Consider the following 18,321-nt stretch of genomic DNA (forward strand, 5'->3'; position numbering starts at 1 on the left):
CAAAACATTGCATAACATTGTGGTAACCTTAGGTCTCTGTTTTCTCAAATACTGCAAAAACTTTCTGAAAACTCGAACAAATCAGAGCTGCAAAGTATTATTACCCTGTAGAAGTTCTCCTATAACCAGGAGGAGATGGGCTAGACAGGGCTATATTAGGTAGCCTACACCTACAGAAGTTATGCAGTACCTACACTACACATCTTTTCCCTTTTCCACAAAACATACAGGGAGCAGAGTGTAAGAAAAGGAAGCCAAGTGAAAGGCAGGAATGTGAAGGTGTTTTTACCACACCAAAAAAATACTGAGCAAGCAGCAGAGGTTTGTGTTGGAGGAAAGAGGCAGCTAAAAGGCAGGGTGGTACAAAAGCAAGACTCAAACATGCAAAAGCTCCCACAGAGCCAGCTTTGCARGGTCCAAGGAACAGTCTTGCAGCAGCGGCATGGCCAGCAGAAGGAATACAGCTGTTCTTGCTGATTATGTGTTAGTCTAATGTGAATGTTCTGGGAAAGGAATACTCAAATGAAAGAACATTCAGGATAGCCACTACTGACAAGTAACATCGTATTTCCAAAACCCRAGAGTCTTCCTAATCAGAGGTAACTACAGCTTTAATGATCAAAACAGGCACAGCTGCTGTAGGGGCCATGGCCTTTCCTTGCTCAGCTGCAATACTGCAATCCCACCTCACTGATGATCTTTGGGAAAGTATCCCATACAATTCTCCTTAACACAACCAGCTCCCTCAGATCAGGGACCTCTCTTGGTATCTAAAAATGGCAATCAGTCTGAAAGCTGCAGCACTGAAGTGCCAGAACGGTGTCATCTGACACTTGCCTTGGCAATGATGCAGATCTCTGGAGCGGAGATTAGCTCTGAAACCAAGAATACTCTTTGGACTTGGCAGTCTTGTCTTAGGGTAACTGCACTTGGTAGTGATTTAAGTGCAAGGCACATTACAATAACTAGCCATACTTTTATAAAATACAGGCCTGTTTTAAATAAGGCACATTTTTGTTTTTCCTCTTGCTTCTGAGGAACTCAGGATTGGTGCTTGAATGTATGTATCTGTACAGCAAACACAACTGAGTACAGACATGAGATCACCCTAATTCCAAGAAAAGTTTCTCGACAGTCTGTTCTCTCTCCTGGCTCGCATCACAATGAATGCCTGCTGAAAATCCAGCAGCTTTTCTTTGTGTAACAGCATTTGAGGCAAGACACACTTGCAAAGGATATGATGCTCTTTATGCAAGAAGGAACAGCAGCTTTCAGGCAATGAATGAAACAGGTTAGTAGCATGAGACTCGCAGCGTGTCATGCACTCATATCTCCATTGCTGACTAAGCTTATCAGAGTGCAAGCCACCTTTCAGCCRGCCAAGAACCTTCCCCTCACCTTCTTTTAAAAAGCTACATTTGCATTTCTTTTTAAAGCCATAATTTACATTTCTTTTCTATGCAACAGTAACAGCTAAAGCCACATGAGCTCTTACAAAACTAAGTAGTTTTGCTACATCACATTTTCTTTATTTTATAGGCTGTCAAAGTGCATCTTGCCAGGTGAAYTGCTCTACAGACTGGTGAAGAGTTTGCAAGATGAACCAGAACACGTTACCAGTTGTAATGCAGAAATACGTCTCATGTGGAGACACATGGTGGATTCTGTGGTGTTTCCGTGGCAGGATAACATGCCAGTCCTGTAGAAAAATGACCCAACGAGGAAGACCAAAGTACGTGTGCGACCACTTGTGAATCTGGTTCGTCATGGTTATGAAGATGATCAGGGCAAAGACGTAACACTCCCAAGGACATGTTTCATATAATGCCTCTGTAAAACAAAATTTGTAGTCTAAAGTATAGCTTATGAAAAGGTAGCTTTCTACTAGGAAAATGCTGCCATACTCAGCTTAGTGCTGTAGGAACTAGTAAAGGTCTCGACCAAGTGGTTTTGTCAAGAGTGTCACGAGCCAGTGAGTCATAAACAATTTCAGAAGGTCACAAGGCAGACTGGTAAGTGCTGAAATCTGTCAAATTAGCATAAAAAGGAACATCTTGATTTACTATCTATAAAGTTAAATTCATCCTTAAATTCYTGCACTTTAATTATTTCTGCACACAGTCAAAACAATTTTATGTACTTTAGAACAAACTTCACTATATACCCACAGTCTGATCCCAGAAAGCCTATGTAAAACAAGAGTAATTACTGTAACTTCTCATGCTTCCTTAAAGGCTCCTCAGTCACAGATTCACTGATGGGCCAGAGCAAAATCCCATACCCTTTTGCAACAACTATATCAAAAATAGCAAGCAAGAGCAATCCCCTCCCTTCCTCCTCCAGGAGGGGATTTCATTCTGCTGCCATTCGCAGTTCACATCCTTGTCATTCACATTCACCAGTTTCTTGCATCCTTATAAAAGTCCATGTGAATATCAACAAAAGCTCTAAATCCACATTAGCAACAAGTACAGCTTACCTGGGGAAAAAGAAACAAATTTGTATGCCATATTTGCCAACGGGACTAATGTCATGAAGCAGTTGTCTCCATTGGTCTCTATGAAATCATGTCTGGTAATTGCTGTGGGGTCAATATGATGTTCTCTAAATGGTCTGATGAAAGCCTGAGAGAGCATATTAAAAAAAAAGAAGTCATGAATCAAGAACGATTAAAACAGTATTAGGCTCTGATGTCTGCATTTGAGGGACTTCCTTTCCACCAAGCAGGGAAACAAGGTTCAACATCTTTGCAGTAACAACATTTGAAGTGATGTGCTTTATATTTGCAAAGCAGAATCCTAATTTCAAATTCAGTTTTAAATTGCCTTTCAGTTTTATTCTTGTTAATGTTCACTTAAGAGYGTTCAGTTTTTAGATCTTAAGAATGAAGAAGCACCATACTGATTTCACAGAAAAAAAGTAGTCATTTGCTAATCAATATAAACAAACAATTCCAACACTCTGTATGGGCAATAAATGACTGCATTAGTAGACAAGATGAAAGTTAAACGGCACAAACCAAAGCCAGTAAAACAGAACACAGAAAAACTCCTCTAGTAATAGAAAYGGCATCTCAATATGCAGAAAAAAAGATGTGAGATACAACAAGTAAGACAGGGTCAGTAAAACAAGAATGCTTATTTGCCTTGAACACATACATCATGTACAGTCTATGCAAAAGTGTTCTGATCTGTCTGAACTCTTTTGTTTCAGTGCAGTGTCCCTTTTTTTTTTTTTTTCTTCTCTTTTGGAACTATGATCCGACAGATACCGGGATTCAAAGACTAATAAATCTACTAAAGGTAAATAAAAAGAAGTCTTAAGTTTGCAATATCGGTCCATATGTTTCTGTTTAATTACAAAGAACAGCCCATATATATTCTTTTAAAAAATAAAGTCTCCTAATACCACAATATGAAGAGTAATTAATAGTACCTATGAAGAAGTCTACTTTAAAGAACAGATGTTTGCTTATTATAGGAATCAGTGAATTGTCCTCCAAGCATCTGGCACTTGTAGCTACAGATGGCAGATCCAAGTCTTCAGTGATATCATTCTAGTGCTGTTGCATTTATTGCACAGGTGCCAAAAGCACAAAGAACTGGAGAAGTTTCTTACGAGAGCTTATCCAGGTTCTCAAGTCAGCTTTCAGAGAATTTAGCTACAGAAATAAAGTATCAGTTGTGAAGCAGGACAGCATCTATATTCTGCCCATCTCTGCATTTATTGGCCTTTTGGAAGTACTGCAGAAGTCTAGCCAGGTTTCTGCACTTGTGGCATCACAGGCCATTCCTACTGTGTGGGAACAGTGATATTGCAAAGCTGTGTGTAATCCCTAATCAGGGTGATAAGATGGTGTCACCTTGTTCAYGTCATCTAGACCAACTGTAAATACAGTCTTTAGTGCATTCAACCAACGTTACATTGTGCCAGTTAGCAGAGAAGGGTATTAGCAACCAAAGTGGGGGAGTGGGGAGGGGAAGGGGGACAAAGAAAAAGTGCATTTTTAAGAGGGGAGAGAAAAGAAAAGCTCAGCTTGGCCATACTGTCCAATGGAGCTTGGATACAAGTGTTACAATAACTGGAAGACTTTCAAAAAATATTTCAAAAGTYGTTAGTATTTAAGGATAAGAAACTCAAACCTTTCCAACTATGGGCAGCTCCACAGATCCCCAGGTGTCTGCTCCCCAGTGAAATAATCCCGATAGAAAGTCAGCTGTAATGATTCCTGCAACTTGAATGGAAAAAGACAAGCARTCAGATGTATAAAATCATTTTTACTGCAGGATTTATATTTTCAATTTGTAATACAAGTTGGCTTGTTTACTTCTTTCTCAGAGGTACCCAACCATATGAGAGCCACCTGATTCTGACCGCATACAAGGCCAGGCTACGAGGATAGGAGCTTGGTGAGACTCCATATGGGCAGTCAGCCTTCTCAAACTGCATCCAGATTGTCTGACCCATCTCTACAAGAGAGCTGGACAAGTCTTTACAGTCTTTCATCCTATGCTGTATAAGAAATTATTTAGCTATTAGAACAATCTCTTGAGATGGCTTATCTGCAGACCCTCTTATCCCTCTGTCCGTGTGTCTGTCAACTGAAACACCAAACCCTGATAAAGTGTTACTGTAGGTATACACGAAACAAAAAGCCACTCCTGGGTACAGAAAGCTAGTTGCAAAATAAGACCAAAAAATCATTAATGTTAAGACTGGGCCATCTGCAGCACTAAGGGGAGGCTCCAAAAACYGCTCTAGTGCCCCTCTGTTAGGGACCTCTTACATGGGTGATCCTTGGTGCTAATTTAGATATACCCCTAAATTAAGGCTGTGGCAAGATTTTACAAGCGCAAATACTTTTCTAGCAGTCAACTACAACTACTTTCATATTGTCGTCAAGTAAAAGCAGCTTTCCTTTCTTCCACCTAAAAATCATACTTTTGCCTTTATGTTCTGGATCATCTTCCACCTAGCACAGTTTGGGGGTACTCCTGAGATTAAGAATATGGGCATAAGAGATGTTATTTGATTGGAAGGATTTCCAGTCAGTCATAGATCTGTCAGATGGTGCCTAACAGACACCCTCTCATTCCTCATCTCAGGGGAAATCTTATCCCCAGGTTCCCAAGCCCATCATTTACAAAGTCTCCAGGAGAGTTTAAGATGCTGTTTAAGTGTGAGAGTACTGCCAGGCTCTTTCATCTCGAGGAGGAAGATTCAAAACACGTTGCCCCAGAAACTCCCTTAAAGGGAAGACTTGGAGAAAAACACCATGACTACAGCAACACAGTGAAGAGACAGAGATTGCCCTGGAGGCCGTTAAAGCAAGGGTCCCAGGTCTWGGTGTAGGCTAGACTTGAAGAATGAACCAGATTAAGAATCGCTGCCCCATCAGGTTAACAGGCAGGTATTCCCGGTGAGTTATCCCGAGATGAGCCGTGCAGCAAAGCGAGCTCGCAGGGATGCTCGGCTGCGGAGCRGCGAGYGGGCTCAACACAGGGAGAGGCGACRCACGCTTCCCACCTGCGGTTCTGTTCTAAACAGCTCAGCACAACCATGACCCAGATTTCTAAGCAGCTACTACGAGGCAAATACGATCTACCTGGAAATCAGTATGACTCAGTTTCAGTGCTACTCCCTTAAAAACATACACAGCATTCCTGCCAACTAAAACACTTCACASTGACCTTGCGGACCACAGCTGAGTGAGTCACAGCAGCAGCAGGGCCGAGAGGAGGTGCCCAGGGCAGCGCGGCCGCGCTCCCTCCCGCTGCCGGCACGGCGGCTGCGAGGCCCTCACGGCTGCCGGCCTGTCCCGCGCTCGGCTTTCCGAGAAGCTCATTAAGTGCCCGCAGGAAGCCACGTAAGCCAAGGAACGAGTCACAGAGTGGGGGCAGAGCGGCTGGGACACAGCTCTCTAGCTTCCCGGCTGCCGTTTGCACAAGCAGGGCGTTTACAGCAGCAGCCCACTGGAGCACAGGCTTTGCAGCACGCTCAGCAGGGCGTTACAGAACCGAAGGGGATGCAGGAAGCCCATTTTCGCTTTCATTGCCCCAGCAGCTCCCCACACCAGCAGAATCCCAGCTTCTCCTCGGCTAGCCGGCGCTCTCTGCACTAGCAGTGGGCATTTCTCCACCCGTCCGAACACTTCCTTYGAGCACAGAGCTCTGCCTGCCAGGAGTTGGACAAGACTGCTCCTCTCACTTAAAATCCAACCCAAAAGTTAAAATTGCTGCTACAATTGTTCATCTTGCTTTGGCTCCATGGCATTTTGTCACTTCCTCTCCTCTCACACACCCACAAAATCCAAGAGGTAGCAGAAAACAAGACAGTGAATCCTCCACAAATCTTGCTGCTGTTATTTACCCTGCTCACGAACTGGACTTCGGCTGATGCATCAACCTTCCTACTCCAGTCAATGCCCAGGTCAGCTGCCTGCAGAGCCCAGTTTAGCAAAATTCTCTTAACATAAGCAGGATTGTTAAGACCTCGTATCTTCTGGAACACGGAAGAGGATCGACTTGTTTTATTAATAATGAACAAGTGCTCTTCATCTCCATGGCACTGCAGCTACCTACAATGTATGCAGCATAACTTATTTTAGATTGACTTCTCACGAGTACTTCTTGCTTAGCTAATCCCTTACTTCTACATTCCTTCATCCTTCTGTTTTCAGAAAAATGAGAGGGAAAGAGTCAAGGTTAGTTATGACACCTTTCACCCTAAAATACTTTCAGGATATAAAGGTCAATCCCAACTCCCGAATCCATCACCCAATTAGAATAAAAACTTACATACAGTATTAGACTCTTCAAGCTTTATGTATTCTTTAGAAGTAGGCAGTCACACTTTTCATTCCTTCTTTTGGCTTTACTGTGCTGAAGGCAAGTCACATCTTACAAGCAGTGAACGTGGTTGTGTGAGCAGCGTGTGCCCGTTCTGTTGCAGGGCACACATGGCAGCTGYGGGTACACACAAAAGCTGCTGGAGTTGAGCTAAGCAGGTGAAAGAGCAAACAGCCTGGCATTACGGCAAAGGTATCTAAACAAAATTGCACTTTACAGCAGCTCTAACACCCTTCTTGCTGAGGTCACACCCTCCTATTAACCAATTTTTGCATCACCTCCAACAAACTGCATTAGAACAGGAATATGTGAAATAACAGCACACAGAATAAACAAAAAAAAAGGAAAACACTCGGAGCTCCCAGATGTTTCATGTGCTACTTTGATGCCAGCTTGTACTGCAAGCCGAGCCGGGAGCGAACAGCGCGCGAGGCCACATGTGCCATAGGAGCCGGGTGCCGGATGCTCCACAGGAGCCGGGTGCCGGATGCTCCATTGGGGCTCCCCGGCCGTCCCTGCGCTCATCCCGCAGCGCTGCGGCGCCCTGCGTCGCACTGCACGCGTGGAACCGCGTCAGCGCCACAGAACTACCCGCAATATCCTCCTACATCTAGCACTGCCTTTCTTTAACAYGGGAAAGCCAAGGCCCCTGGTTTTCAGGTCAGTTACTTCGCTGGGATGGTGCACATCTTAATGCTCTGTCATCAGCACGGTCAGGAGGGTAAGGTGTGTTCAGGGCTGTCAAATCACATTTAATTATGAGTTAACCGGATTGAGATGAGGCAGAATATCCACAGTATTCCTGCATGAACTCTAAACTGTGGATTCACAAGCTGAAGAGAAGCAAACCCAGGAGAGCCTTAGAGAAATACTGGTTTATATGCTCAGTTTCTTTAATATAACCTGTGGAGGTGTAGGACARAAGAGGAAGAGTCAATAGCTTATAACTGAGGAGGAAGTGAGCATATGGCAAATGCAGGGGGAGGAGGGGAAAAGACCTTTCAACCAAAAGGCAATCTGCAAAACAGGCTTACCAGAAGAGATTTTTTTCTGTGCTTCTGTTTTCAGATACTGCTGAATCAGAAGAAGAAAGAAGTCCAGCTTACAGGGAGACCAAAGGCAAACAAATGGAGTCTGATCAGCTGCAGGCWTTTTAAAGTCAGTGAGCACATGACTCAAGTCCAAGAGGATAAACACAAATACCATCTCTGTGCTGCTGTTTCAACAGGGATTTAGAGGGGGCAGACCTGCAGGTGACAGGAGAGCTCTACTTTTCCAATCGTCCCTTATTTGTGATACTTTACAGGTACTTGGGACACCTTCAGGGCAGTGCCTAGGAGGCCAGGGCACCTTCCCAGGACGACAACCCTTGCTGAGGCCATCGTGTCATGTACCTGCACAAGAGAGTCTCACTGCTGCTTGTGGTCCCGTCACAAGCTACGGAGTAAGGAGGGGTGAGAGAAAAGCCCTCACTCACCTCCTCTTTGCTAAGGACAAACTCACAACCTTGAGTGAGTTTATAACTCACAAGCTTAACACAGGAGTTTTCTTCTGAGCAAGCCATGAACCACTTCCTGCTCCTTGCCTGCACTYAGGCATGCAATGAGAGCAGCCAAGTGAGAGCTGCACATTGCAGACTGAAGCTGCTCAACAGATAAAGGTTTTTGCATGTTTGCAACAGGAAAAAAAAAAAAAAAAGTTGTTTTCACTGAGGTTTTGTACAGCCAAGCATGAGACCAACTCTGCATAGTTACCTCTCAAAATCTAACATGGAAACCTCATTGCAGAGCAGATTGAGCTTCAGTTTTACTATAAAATTTCAGTTACAGAATCTTAGGCTGGACTGGACAGGGGGCAACCAATTTGATGGTTGATAATAATACATTTATGTAACATCATAGAGAAGTACAGTTATTTAATCAGTGACTATATGAAATTGTTGAAGTTCATATTGAAGTAGGAGAGTCAGAGGAGAAGGCTAATTCCATATCAAGACAGATTTTGCATTTTCTATTAAAATCAATATGCTAATGCATGCTATGTATTACACACATACTCAAAATGCCTCAGCTGCCTGCATTCTGTATTTGGTGCATCTGCTGCAGTTCAGGTACCACTGTACCCCRGAAGGTAAGGGCTGTTGTGGCAAGTCACAACACCACAAAAATGATCCCTGAGCATTTTAGCAAGTATAAAATGTAATAGCTTAAAAAGAAAAGTTGATCATTTTGCCCATGCCAAACTGAAAAACACTCAGTCAAAACTAGARCTAACAGTGCAAGTAAGCAGAACACGGCTGAACTATGAAACAAAAAGAAAGGTTATATGCAATAATATATAACTATATAGTTTTATTATTATTGCTAGATTTTCAAATAGGCCATGTCTCAAATAAACATGCTCCAGAAATTGCTTAAAAAAAATAACCTGAGCCTCAGGCAAAAGGTGAGTAAAAAAGATCATTTTAGATACAGGTTACGCAGCAACAGAAGAGACTGGAATAGGTGACAATCTATCAAAATGGAAAGCATTTGCTGAATACAGGCCACACCTGTGTAACCCAGGAGCAGYAGCACGTCGAGTTTACTCCCTTTTGCCTATAGGCATCTTTCTCAGAGTTAAGCCTTTCAACAGCAGATGGTATTTGCCAGAGTCCAAGACAGAAATCAACTATCACCTCCCTAGCAAGYTGCCACCCCGCAGCACTTTCTCCTGGGGATCACACCACGCTTCGAGGTTGTTTCGCGAGAATTGTCAGATAYAGAAAACTCGTCTTCTCCTTCCCTCGATAACTTTGTGCGTGCCAGGGCGCCGGCAGAATCCATGCGTGCCCTGCAAGGCTTGTCTGGAGCACAGACACATCCCTCACTTTGCTGGTAACAGCGATGCAGGCCTCAATAGGAGCCTCCAGGTTGGAAGTCATCCCATAAACTCAAAATGTGGCCATTTCCATCACTGAGTTCAACTCTTTAGTCTTAGKCTGTTAACGCAAAGCAAACCATTCCTATTATTTCTTTGGTTGATGGAATATTTGTGAGAATGTGCAATTGTGAAAAAAGGACAAAYGATCTTAAAAGAAAAACTAAGGGTTGAAAAAAAAAATCCAATCCTTTCACCACTGTGACTACGCAAACTAATCCTCTGGCTTCATGCATGTAAAATGCTCCCAGGAATCACGCAGGCTCAGCTGAGCTCTCAGCAGAACCAGATGACTTTCTGCACACAAGTTTGCACCCAGAGGAGAGCTTAATACCCAACCCCTTGCCTGGCTGAGGACAGAGGCAGCCAGAATGCTGCTGCTGTTCAAGGTCTGTGCTCGCCTGCCCAAGCTGATCACTGYTCTCAGCACTCACTGCAACTTGCTGCTTCCTAAGGGCAAGAGTCCAGCATGATATTTTTGGGGGGGTTAAATGAGAGAGGCTCTATTTGGAGCGAATCAGGACCACCGAGACCTTTCCTTCCTGAATTCTCAGAGTCCCCTGCAACTTTAAGAGAGCCTTGGACAACACAGCAGGAGAACAGAGCTTTCTTTGTCACCGAGTGCCGGTCACCAAGATAAGGAGCAACAGCAGGTTCACCCTGCACACAAATAGCCAGGGAGGAGAGCACGGACCGGCAGTGCCACCAGCTTCCCTCCACGTCACCTGCTTCCCTCCACGCCGAGGACAAGCAGCATCAGCAGGGAGGCGGCTCAGCAGAACTGCCCTCATCCCACGAGCCTGAGGTTTGTCTCCTAACCTGCATTCGATGAAGGGCAGATAACGAGTGCCAAGATCACCGCCCGGTGCAAGGCAGCAATGATGCTCCACAGCTCTCCTCTCAAGGCCAACAACCCAGAGGATGTTAGGAGAAGGGAGGCAGCAGAGCTCCTATTTTAACATCTCCCTTCCTTATTTGAAATGAATTAACAGCGAAAGATGTAAACAATAATTATTGCAATAGAATCACCACAAGAAAAACAAAGAATTGAAATTCTCTTAAATTACAATAATTTGTGGAGACTCCACATCCACAAGTGGTACAGTTTAGGATGGAAAACACCTAATCACTGACAGGTAAATCAACAGTTATCTCTGGTGGGATGAGAYTGCAGATGAGAAAGACTCGATTCATTACATAAAGGAAGCATTTCATTTGCTAAAGCCTTCCAATGCAATTCCAAAATCAGAAATTCAAGCAGGAATTCATTTCAGTGTATAMATTAAATCCAAAATGAAGTGGGGTCATTACACATGTGCAAAAGACGCTGCCCTTTGGCCATAAGGCACTAGGACTTCGGAAGCAGCCCATTGCATGGGGTGGCTGTGGTTCCTGGCGCGCTCAACGTGCCACGGCTGCCCCTCTGCACCCCACGTGCTGCCCACCAGCGAGCAGCTCTGCAGCGCTGCCAGCCCAGGTGCAGCCCYGCAGCGCGCCGCAGCCTCGGACAACGGGTCTCAGGCCATCATCAGAACAAGGTCCTCTTCTTACACTATGCCAAGTGCTTTCTTTCCATACACTCCCTCAGTTCAGGGCACCAGGAATAATTAGACATCTCTGCTTCAAAGAGGATTGGAAAAAAATATTTTCCTAGCTCTCACTTCAGCGGTGATTAAACTTATCTRGTGTTTTTCAAACCTGCCTGCCTAAAGATAGCAGCATGTGTGTGGTGGTTTAGGCGTACAAAGAAGCTAGAACACAAACTCAAAAGCCATTTTTTAAATAGCATCTACTGAGAACACAACCTGGCTGCAGATTAAAACATCAGAAAAAGAGAGTCAACTATTTTGGTCTAAAAAGAAAAACAAAGAAACAAACAAAAAATGCATTAAAACTTAAAGAAACGCAAAGGGAAGGAAACCATAACCTGTGCTGTAACTTACCAAATCTTTCACCTAGATGTTAGTAATATCCTACCTATTTATATAAACACCTCACRTATATTGAGTAATACGCTGTACACCACGAAGGAGCCCTAAGGTATCAGATATTTCCAGGCTAATCCTGTGCTTTGGCGAGACTTCCCTGTTGTCACCGAAGGCTGCTCTGAACCAACCCTGCCCCCSGCAGCACGGAGCTCCCAAAGCGGCAGCGGCTGCTCCGGATGCCAGGAAGGGCTCCCACTGCAATGGGAAATTTGGTCACAATGGACAAAAAGGGGGGGTCAAAGCTTCATCTCAAGCTGTTTCCGTACCAGGCCTACGCCAGTGAAGCATATACACGCACACCTACACATACCGAGTTACATATATACACATGGATATTCATAAAATAAATATCGTWAAAAAGTAACTAATTTTATGTCTACTTCCCCATAATTGTCATCTTGCATGAAGAAAAAAGTTTGCATAACTCCTCAGCAGAAGAGATTCAGACTAAGGCACAACTAGATTTAGMACAGAAACAAGGGAAACCTTATCTGGGGTTTTTAAACGCAGGAACAAGGGAAATCCAACCTCTGCCTTTTGTTTTTTGCAGGTGAGGAAGGGRAGGTGATGAGGGAGTCACGAGTTCCTCTTTCCTTCCTGCAAGATCATCTTTAGTCAGCATAAGAATTGAACTATTTTTTTCTGCTTCTAAAGCAGCATAATACATTTCCCACCTGCCTTCCCTCACTGCACCATGTACTTATAGGTGATTCAACACAGTTAATTACAGCACTGGGAGCTCAGTTCAATATTTATTTATAATAATAAATTATAATATTAATTAATAATTGATCATTAACTATTATTAATAATTGTATTTATAGTATATTTACAATATCCCTCAACCTACAACTATGCATGTCGTTAAAGGCATTGAGAGGMCAGTAATGCAGTCTTTAGTCATATACACAGGGTCTAGGTGAGGTGAAGCAATGTTATAAGGCTCAAAATTGTCTCTATTCCTTGAAAGAAAAAAAAAAAATCACATAAGGGACAAAGAGACCATCTCAGACTGGCCCAGGACAACACACACAACATCAAATCACACCTCACGTTCAAATTTCTCAAATGCCYGTAATTTCTAAAGACAAAGACCTGACACTAGCTTCATAAAAAGCCAGCTCAACAGCAGAATGTTTATCTTCCAATTTCAGCACAAAGGTCGGTTTTGTAACAGAAGCACCAGGTAGGTTTTTGGGGGGACACATCCAACACTGYCCATGACCCAATATCCTGTCTTCCCAGTTGTACTGCACGTGATTATTTAGGAAGCAGGACAGTTAGGCAGGGGAGTTGCACAAAACTTTGTAAAAGCGAATCATTGCTGCATGACAGGAGTCTGGCATCACCCACAGTTTATCTGGAGATATGATGTATTGAAGGGAGCAAAACAGGATTTCAAGCAGCAATCAATACTTTATTGCACTCATTTTTATATGTGCTATCAGTTATTTCTACACTTCTTTATTTACACAGAATCTAGATTCTGCTACTTTAATCATTCACTACTACTTAAATAACATTATCAGCAAATTGGCTACTTTATCAGTTAAGTGGGTAACCAGAACAACAGAGGACTTGAGCTTTTATCAATATTAACTTTGAGATGAAAGACAGTTGCAAACAGATCCTACTACATCATAACTGATTCTCTCCCACATCTCTCCTTATCACGATGGCATCATTCCAATGGCATTTTCTCCTCTGTGCCTCTCAATACCTCTGTCTCAGCAGACAAGAGCCAGAGACTCTGATTTCAGCAAATGAAATTGCAGCAACTCATGGTGGGAAGACACAACTGTTCAAACTTGGCTGGCTTAGTGTCCAGGTGAAGRACAAGCTACCAGGGGCTAATACCTCTCACCCTTAACAAGGATTCATTGCACCTATTAGATGTTGCTAATTGAGTATCATGATTGTGCAATTAGTAATATGCRCCATAATTAACAAGTACTGTTTTCCTTTAAAACATGCAACTCGCACTAAGTTTACAAAAAAAAAAAAAAAGTACTTTTGCAACGAGACACAGAAGCTGAGCACCTGTAGCCATCTTAGCCAGTGTCATAATTATCTCCATTCAGTAAGGAATTTCACACAAAACCCACACATGTAGCAAGTTTTTAGGCAGTTGCATTTTATTACTGCACTAGTAATACAAAGTCCATATAACACATTCTTTTTCTCTCTGACTCTTAAGCAACATTCAAATGCAGACAGGTTTAGACTGAGAATGATGTAATAAATACTGTGGAATCYCTTTTAGTGTTCTGCGGAGAAAAAAAATTGCCTTTATTTAATGCCAAATCCATTTTTATCAATAAAGTTGAGTCAGCAACTCACACTGCATCTAATTTTATAAAGCAGCAACTATTCTGCTAAATATACTGCAACACCACCCGAAAGGGCAGGCTGGTACATTGTGGTATTCAGAATACATCTTATGATCAGGAGAAGGCTGCTCCCACTTACTGTTTTAAAAATCCCTTCGGAAAGCAACACTACCAAATTCCTACTTCTTCTTACAAGCGTTTTGAATACTTGTTTTCAAGTCACTAAAACCAAGAGCAAACAGATCGGGCCAGCAGATTTAAAAACAGTGCAATAAGATATAAAAAGCARTATTGCATTCTTCATAACTAAAGTCCATACCTGAATTAAAAACAGTTCTTCTTACCCCTTCTCCACTCCTAACTGATGCACAAGGAGGAGGAAATTGCTTATATCAATTATCTGCAAGTCACCAAATTGGTTCCTAAGCTCTAAGACAAAATAAAAGCAATCACGGAGCTATTTGCCATCCAAGAATCAATGAACAGCAATGATCATAACACTCAAAGACAGACCCTCTGCTTGCAGTAAGGAGGAAAGCACTTGAGACTTGGGTTATACTTAAAAGGGTAATTTGGGCAGGACCAGCCCAGTTCTGGCAAGATCCAGGCAGCTTCAGCACCTCTCCACAGCTGAGGCTAGGCGCCAGGCTGAGCCTGCTTTCCTAGGTTTCTGATCAAACAAAATCCTGACAGAACAGAAGYCACAAGGAAACTGAAACTTCTCTTATGCTCTTAGACAAAAAGTCACTGTTTAGGGTAAGCGCCAAATCTCACACCTCGACATGGAAGTGTAATACTGATTTCAAAGGATTCACTCTTAATTAACAGTCCCCAGAAATCCTAGCCAATGTAGTGCCTGAGACAACTTTTATAGAAGCGTTTATTTTCTTTAAAAAAAAAAATCTAGTGTTTCCTCCCATCCAGCTCTCAGGATTTGCCAGCTATTTTCTCCCTGGATATTCCTTATGCTTGCAACAGCTACGCTGTGAGGTGGAGTTTCTACACCACACTTAAACAGCTTTCAGCTACTTCTCTACCAGGCAGGAATCTCACAGGTGAAGATCTTTAGAAGCCACTGATACAAAAGACAAACTAGCAACAATCTGTGCACGTAYCATCTCAGAGACGCCCCCGCTGCCTATGCACAACCATCCCTCTCCCTTTCTAGTAATAAGGCAAGTGTAAAATAACACATTTGTTTCCAGCATTACAACAGACAGCCTTGCCTTGTTCACTGCAGCAGGCGTTTCTACTTACATATCCCAACAATAACAGAGGGCGTGTGTTCCAGTCGCAAGTAGAAGAGAAGATTGTAAAAATTGAAACAGATCAGAGAGAAGCATAAGATGACAGAGATCCATTCTTGTACTCTTTTTCCTGTTGAAGAGAAAAAGCATGTTTTACTTTTATCCGAGTGGACATTTCAAAGTCTAAATAATACAGATAGACTGTTGTAGGGCCTGATGACTCATTCCATTGGCCTAACAGGAAAGTGAAGCAGAAGTTATTTATCCATGAGAGGTGTGCATATTTTGTGACATTCCTCTCCCCTGAGCCACTTACCCTTCCCTCCCCCTTGCCAAACATAACAGGGACAGAGCTGGTATCTTCTCATACTGTCCTAGTTTCCTTCTCCCAGTGCTGCTGGCATAATGCTCCTCCACATCCAGTCTTTTATGAAAAATGCATTTCATTCAATATTCAGTATTGCTGCTATGGCTGAATCCAGGAACAAGTTTCTGGCTTCAGCTGCCTGTAGTTAAAATTACCTTATGAGCAGAAATATTCAGAATCTCAGCAGTTGTAAATAAAGCTGTCACACTAACAGGAAAAACATTATCCAGCACGTTGGTGGCACTGGAATTTCTGCTCTAGCACTGAGAGTCCTTGGGCTTCTTGCATACTATTTAACCCACAACTCCTGCGGCCTCTTCTTGGCCTCCCTGCTCCCGTGTTGAAGGCTGCGATCCCCAGGCACTCTGCTATGGCACCAGACAGAACGAGCAGAGAGAAAGAACTGGCACGGGGTATCCTGCACCTTGCTGTACTGCTTTACCCCTCTACAAAAGCCTCATTTATTGCCTCTAAAAAGAGCAGGCATGTCRGAATCCTGTAACAACCCGAAGAGCTGGACAGCCAGGCAGCTTTGCACATTAATCGCTGCTGGATCCTCACAGGGCCCTCAACTTGAGGGCAASGGACGGCTCAGGGCGAGACCCACAGGGATTAAGGCCTAACTTTAGTGCCAGGCTCCGGGAAGGAGATCGGAGCTGCCGCCGCGGCCCCAGGTCTTCGCTCACTCTGAGGTGCTGCGAAGCTGTTGGGTCAGTTCATGCCTGCTCTGAAGGGCCTGTTTGCAGGGGCRCCTCTCAGGGCGCTGCCCACGGCAGGGAGCTCTGAGCCCCTTCGCAGCCCCGCGTGCAGCGGGACACCCGTCCCGGGCGCGGGGCCGGGGACGGTGAGCGGCCGTGGGCGCCGTGCGCGACCCATCACGGTGCCACAGGCCCTCACGGTGCCACGGGCGCCTTCGCACCGCGCGGCACCGCGGCCGCTCCCCCTGCGCTGACCAACCCTCTGCTCACGTTTATCTCTCAACGTTCACGGCCCTTCTGGATCAAGCACAAAAGAAAGAGGGAACTAGTGAAGGGATCAGCAAAGTCTTCATCATGCCTCTGGCACCATCTTTTAAAGAAGTCAGAAAAAAAATTTTGCAGTTCAGAGTTTTGATGAGTATGTAAGTTAATAAATACCCTAGAACAGCAGAGAAGCTAAAAATTAAATTAAGACACAAGAACAAGAATATTTCAAGACAGCATCGGGTCATAATGTGGGAGACTCCATCCCTGGAGTAATGAAATAAGAGTTAATTAACATCACTTCCTGCTAAGAAATCCACACCCTGATTAGGAGAGCTAAGCGGGTAGGTCCACCCGGAACAATTAGCTGACTGTGGGGACACGTCGCTCTCCTCGTTAGCGGTCCCTCGAGTTCGGGCTGTACAGACAGGCTGCCCATGAACACAGGGATCCCGCAGGGTCCATCCAGACCCGGACCCACATCCGGCCATGGACCCACCGGGCGCTTGGTGGTTCAACACCACCTGCTTCTGCCAGAGATGCGGATCCTGATGCTGTTTCTCTATGCAAGCTACTTACGCAACACCAAAAAAGCTGCACGCACAGTACACGCTGCKGCTCGAGACTGCTCTACATACAAGATACATCACATGATTTTCAGGAACTTCCACCTACAACTGAAGATAAGGTAACAAGTCGCCTGGGGAAAAAACATTTCTGAGCGACCTTCTGYCTTCTGAGCGAGGGCACAGGGAGAGCTGGGACGGCCTCTGCAAGGCCTGGGCCAGAACCACGCACCGAGACTAGGCCGGAGGACCTCACACACCCTCCTCTCCCCAGAGGTGACTAACACCCGCTGCAATGGGCACAGACCTGACCTGAAACGGTTTAGAAAGCAGAAAAACCACCGAGCACCTTTCACCTTATTGCTGCACTGCTCCACGCAAGGGAAACCACCTGCTTTTCCCTGGGTCTGCGAGCTCAGCTCTGGCCCAAACGCTGCCCCGTCCCTTCCCTCTCGTGCGGACGAGCTCGCGAGCACCCGGCTGGACCCGACAGGCACCAGCGCGCTCTGCTTTGAGGGGTCTGCAGTCTCCTCCACAGCAGAGTCATCATTTGTGCAGCATAACTCAATAGCTATTTACCAGAGCCTGCTGAGGCGACCACAAGCTTGGAGAAAAGGAGAACCAAAACAGAAAGAAAGAATAAATATATATACACATTTACATATATATATAATGTGTGTATGTATATATATATGTGTGTGTGTCTATATATATGTGTGTGTCTATATATATATATATATATATATATAAAAGCATCTTTCCGAGGCGCGGCAGGGCCGCCCCAGCACCGCGCACGGGAGCCCCGGCAGGGGCAGCGCCCGCAGCCGCCGGGCCCGGCCCGGCCCGGGCAGCCCCGAGCAGGGTGAGCCGGGGAGGGCCCCGGGAGCCSCGGCCCGCGGGGCCCCGTTACGGGGGGCAGCACGACCCGACCGTGGGGAAGGGAGCGGAGCGCCCGTTGGCGCGGCGCGAGCGCCCGCTGAGGGGACCCCCGTCCTCCCGCACCCCCCGCGGCAGCGGAGCCGTCACCTGGCGAGTAGAGCTCGGCCAGCTCGCGGGCCCCGGCGTGCTGCGCGCCCCAGCGCCGCGCGCCGCCC

General features: G+C 44.9%; 1 protein-coding gene across 1 annotated transcript in view; it reads right to left on the reverse strand.

Annotated features, from left to right (window-relative positions):
- TMEM189 (transmembrane protein 189) overlaps nucleotides 1-18,315 on the reverse strand; it is a 19,811-nt gene extending 1,496 nt beyond the window's left edge. Inside the window, exons 1-5 of the mRNA XM_026042245.1 lie at nucleotides 18,254-18,315; nucleotides 15,343-15,462; nucleotides 4,143-4,234; nucleotides 2,480-2,624; nucleotides 1,618-1,830 (exon numbers count right to left, since the gene is read on the reverse strand). Of these exons, the coding sequence (XP_025898030.1) occupies nucleotides 1,618-1,830; nucleotides 2,480-2,534 (268 nt within the window). The 5' untranslated portion in view covers nucleotides 2,535-2,624; nucleotides 4,143-4,234; nucleotides 15,343-15,462; nucleotides 18,254-18,315. The remainder of the gene's footprint in view (nucleotides 1-1,617; nucleotides 1,831-2,479; nucleotides 2,625-4,142; nucleotides 4,235-15,342; nucleotides 15,463-18,253) is intronic.
- Between the last annotated feature and the right edge of the window lie 6 nt (nucleotides 18,316-18,321).

Source organism: Nothoprocta perdicaria, unplaced genomic scaffold (genome assembly GCF_003342845.1).
Source record: "Nothoprocta perdicaria isolate Ctin4 unplaced genomic scaffold, notPer1 scaffold_3, whole genome shotgun sequence".
NCBI classification, from domain to species: domain Eukaryota; kingdom Metazoa; phylum Chordata; class Aves; order Tinamiformes; family Tinamidae; genus Nothoprocta; species Nothoprocta perdicaria.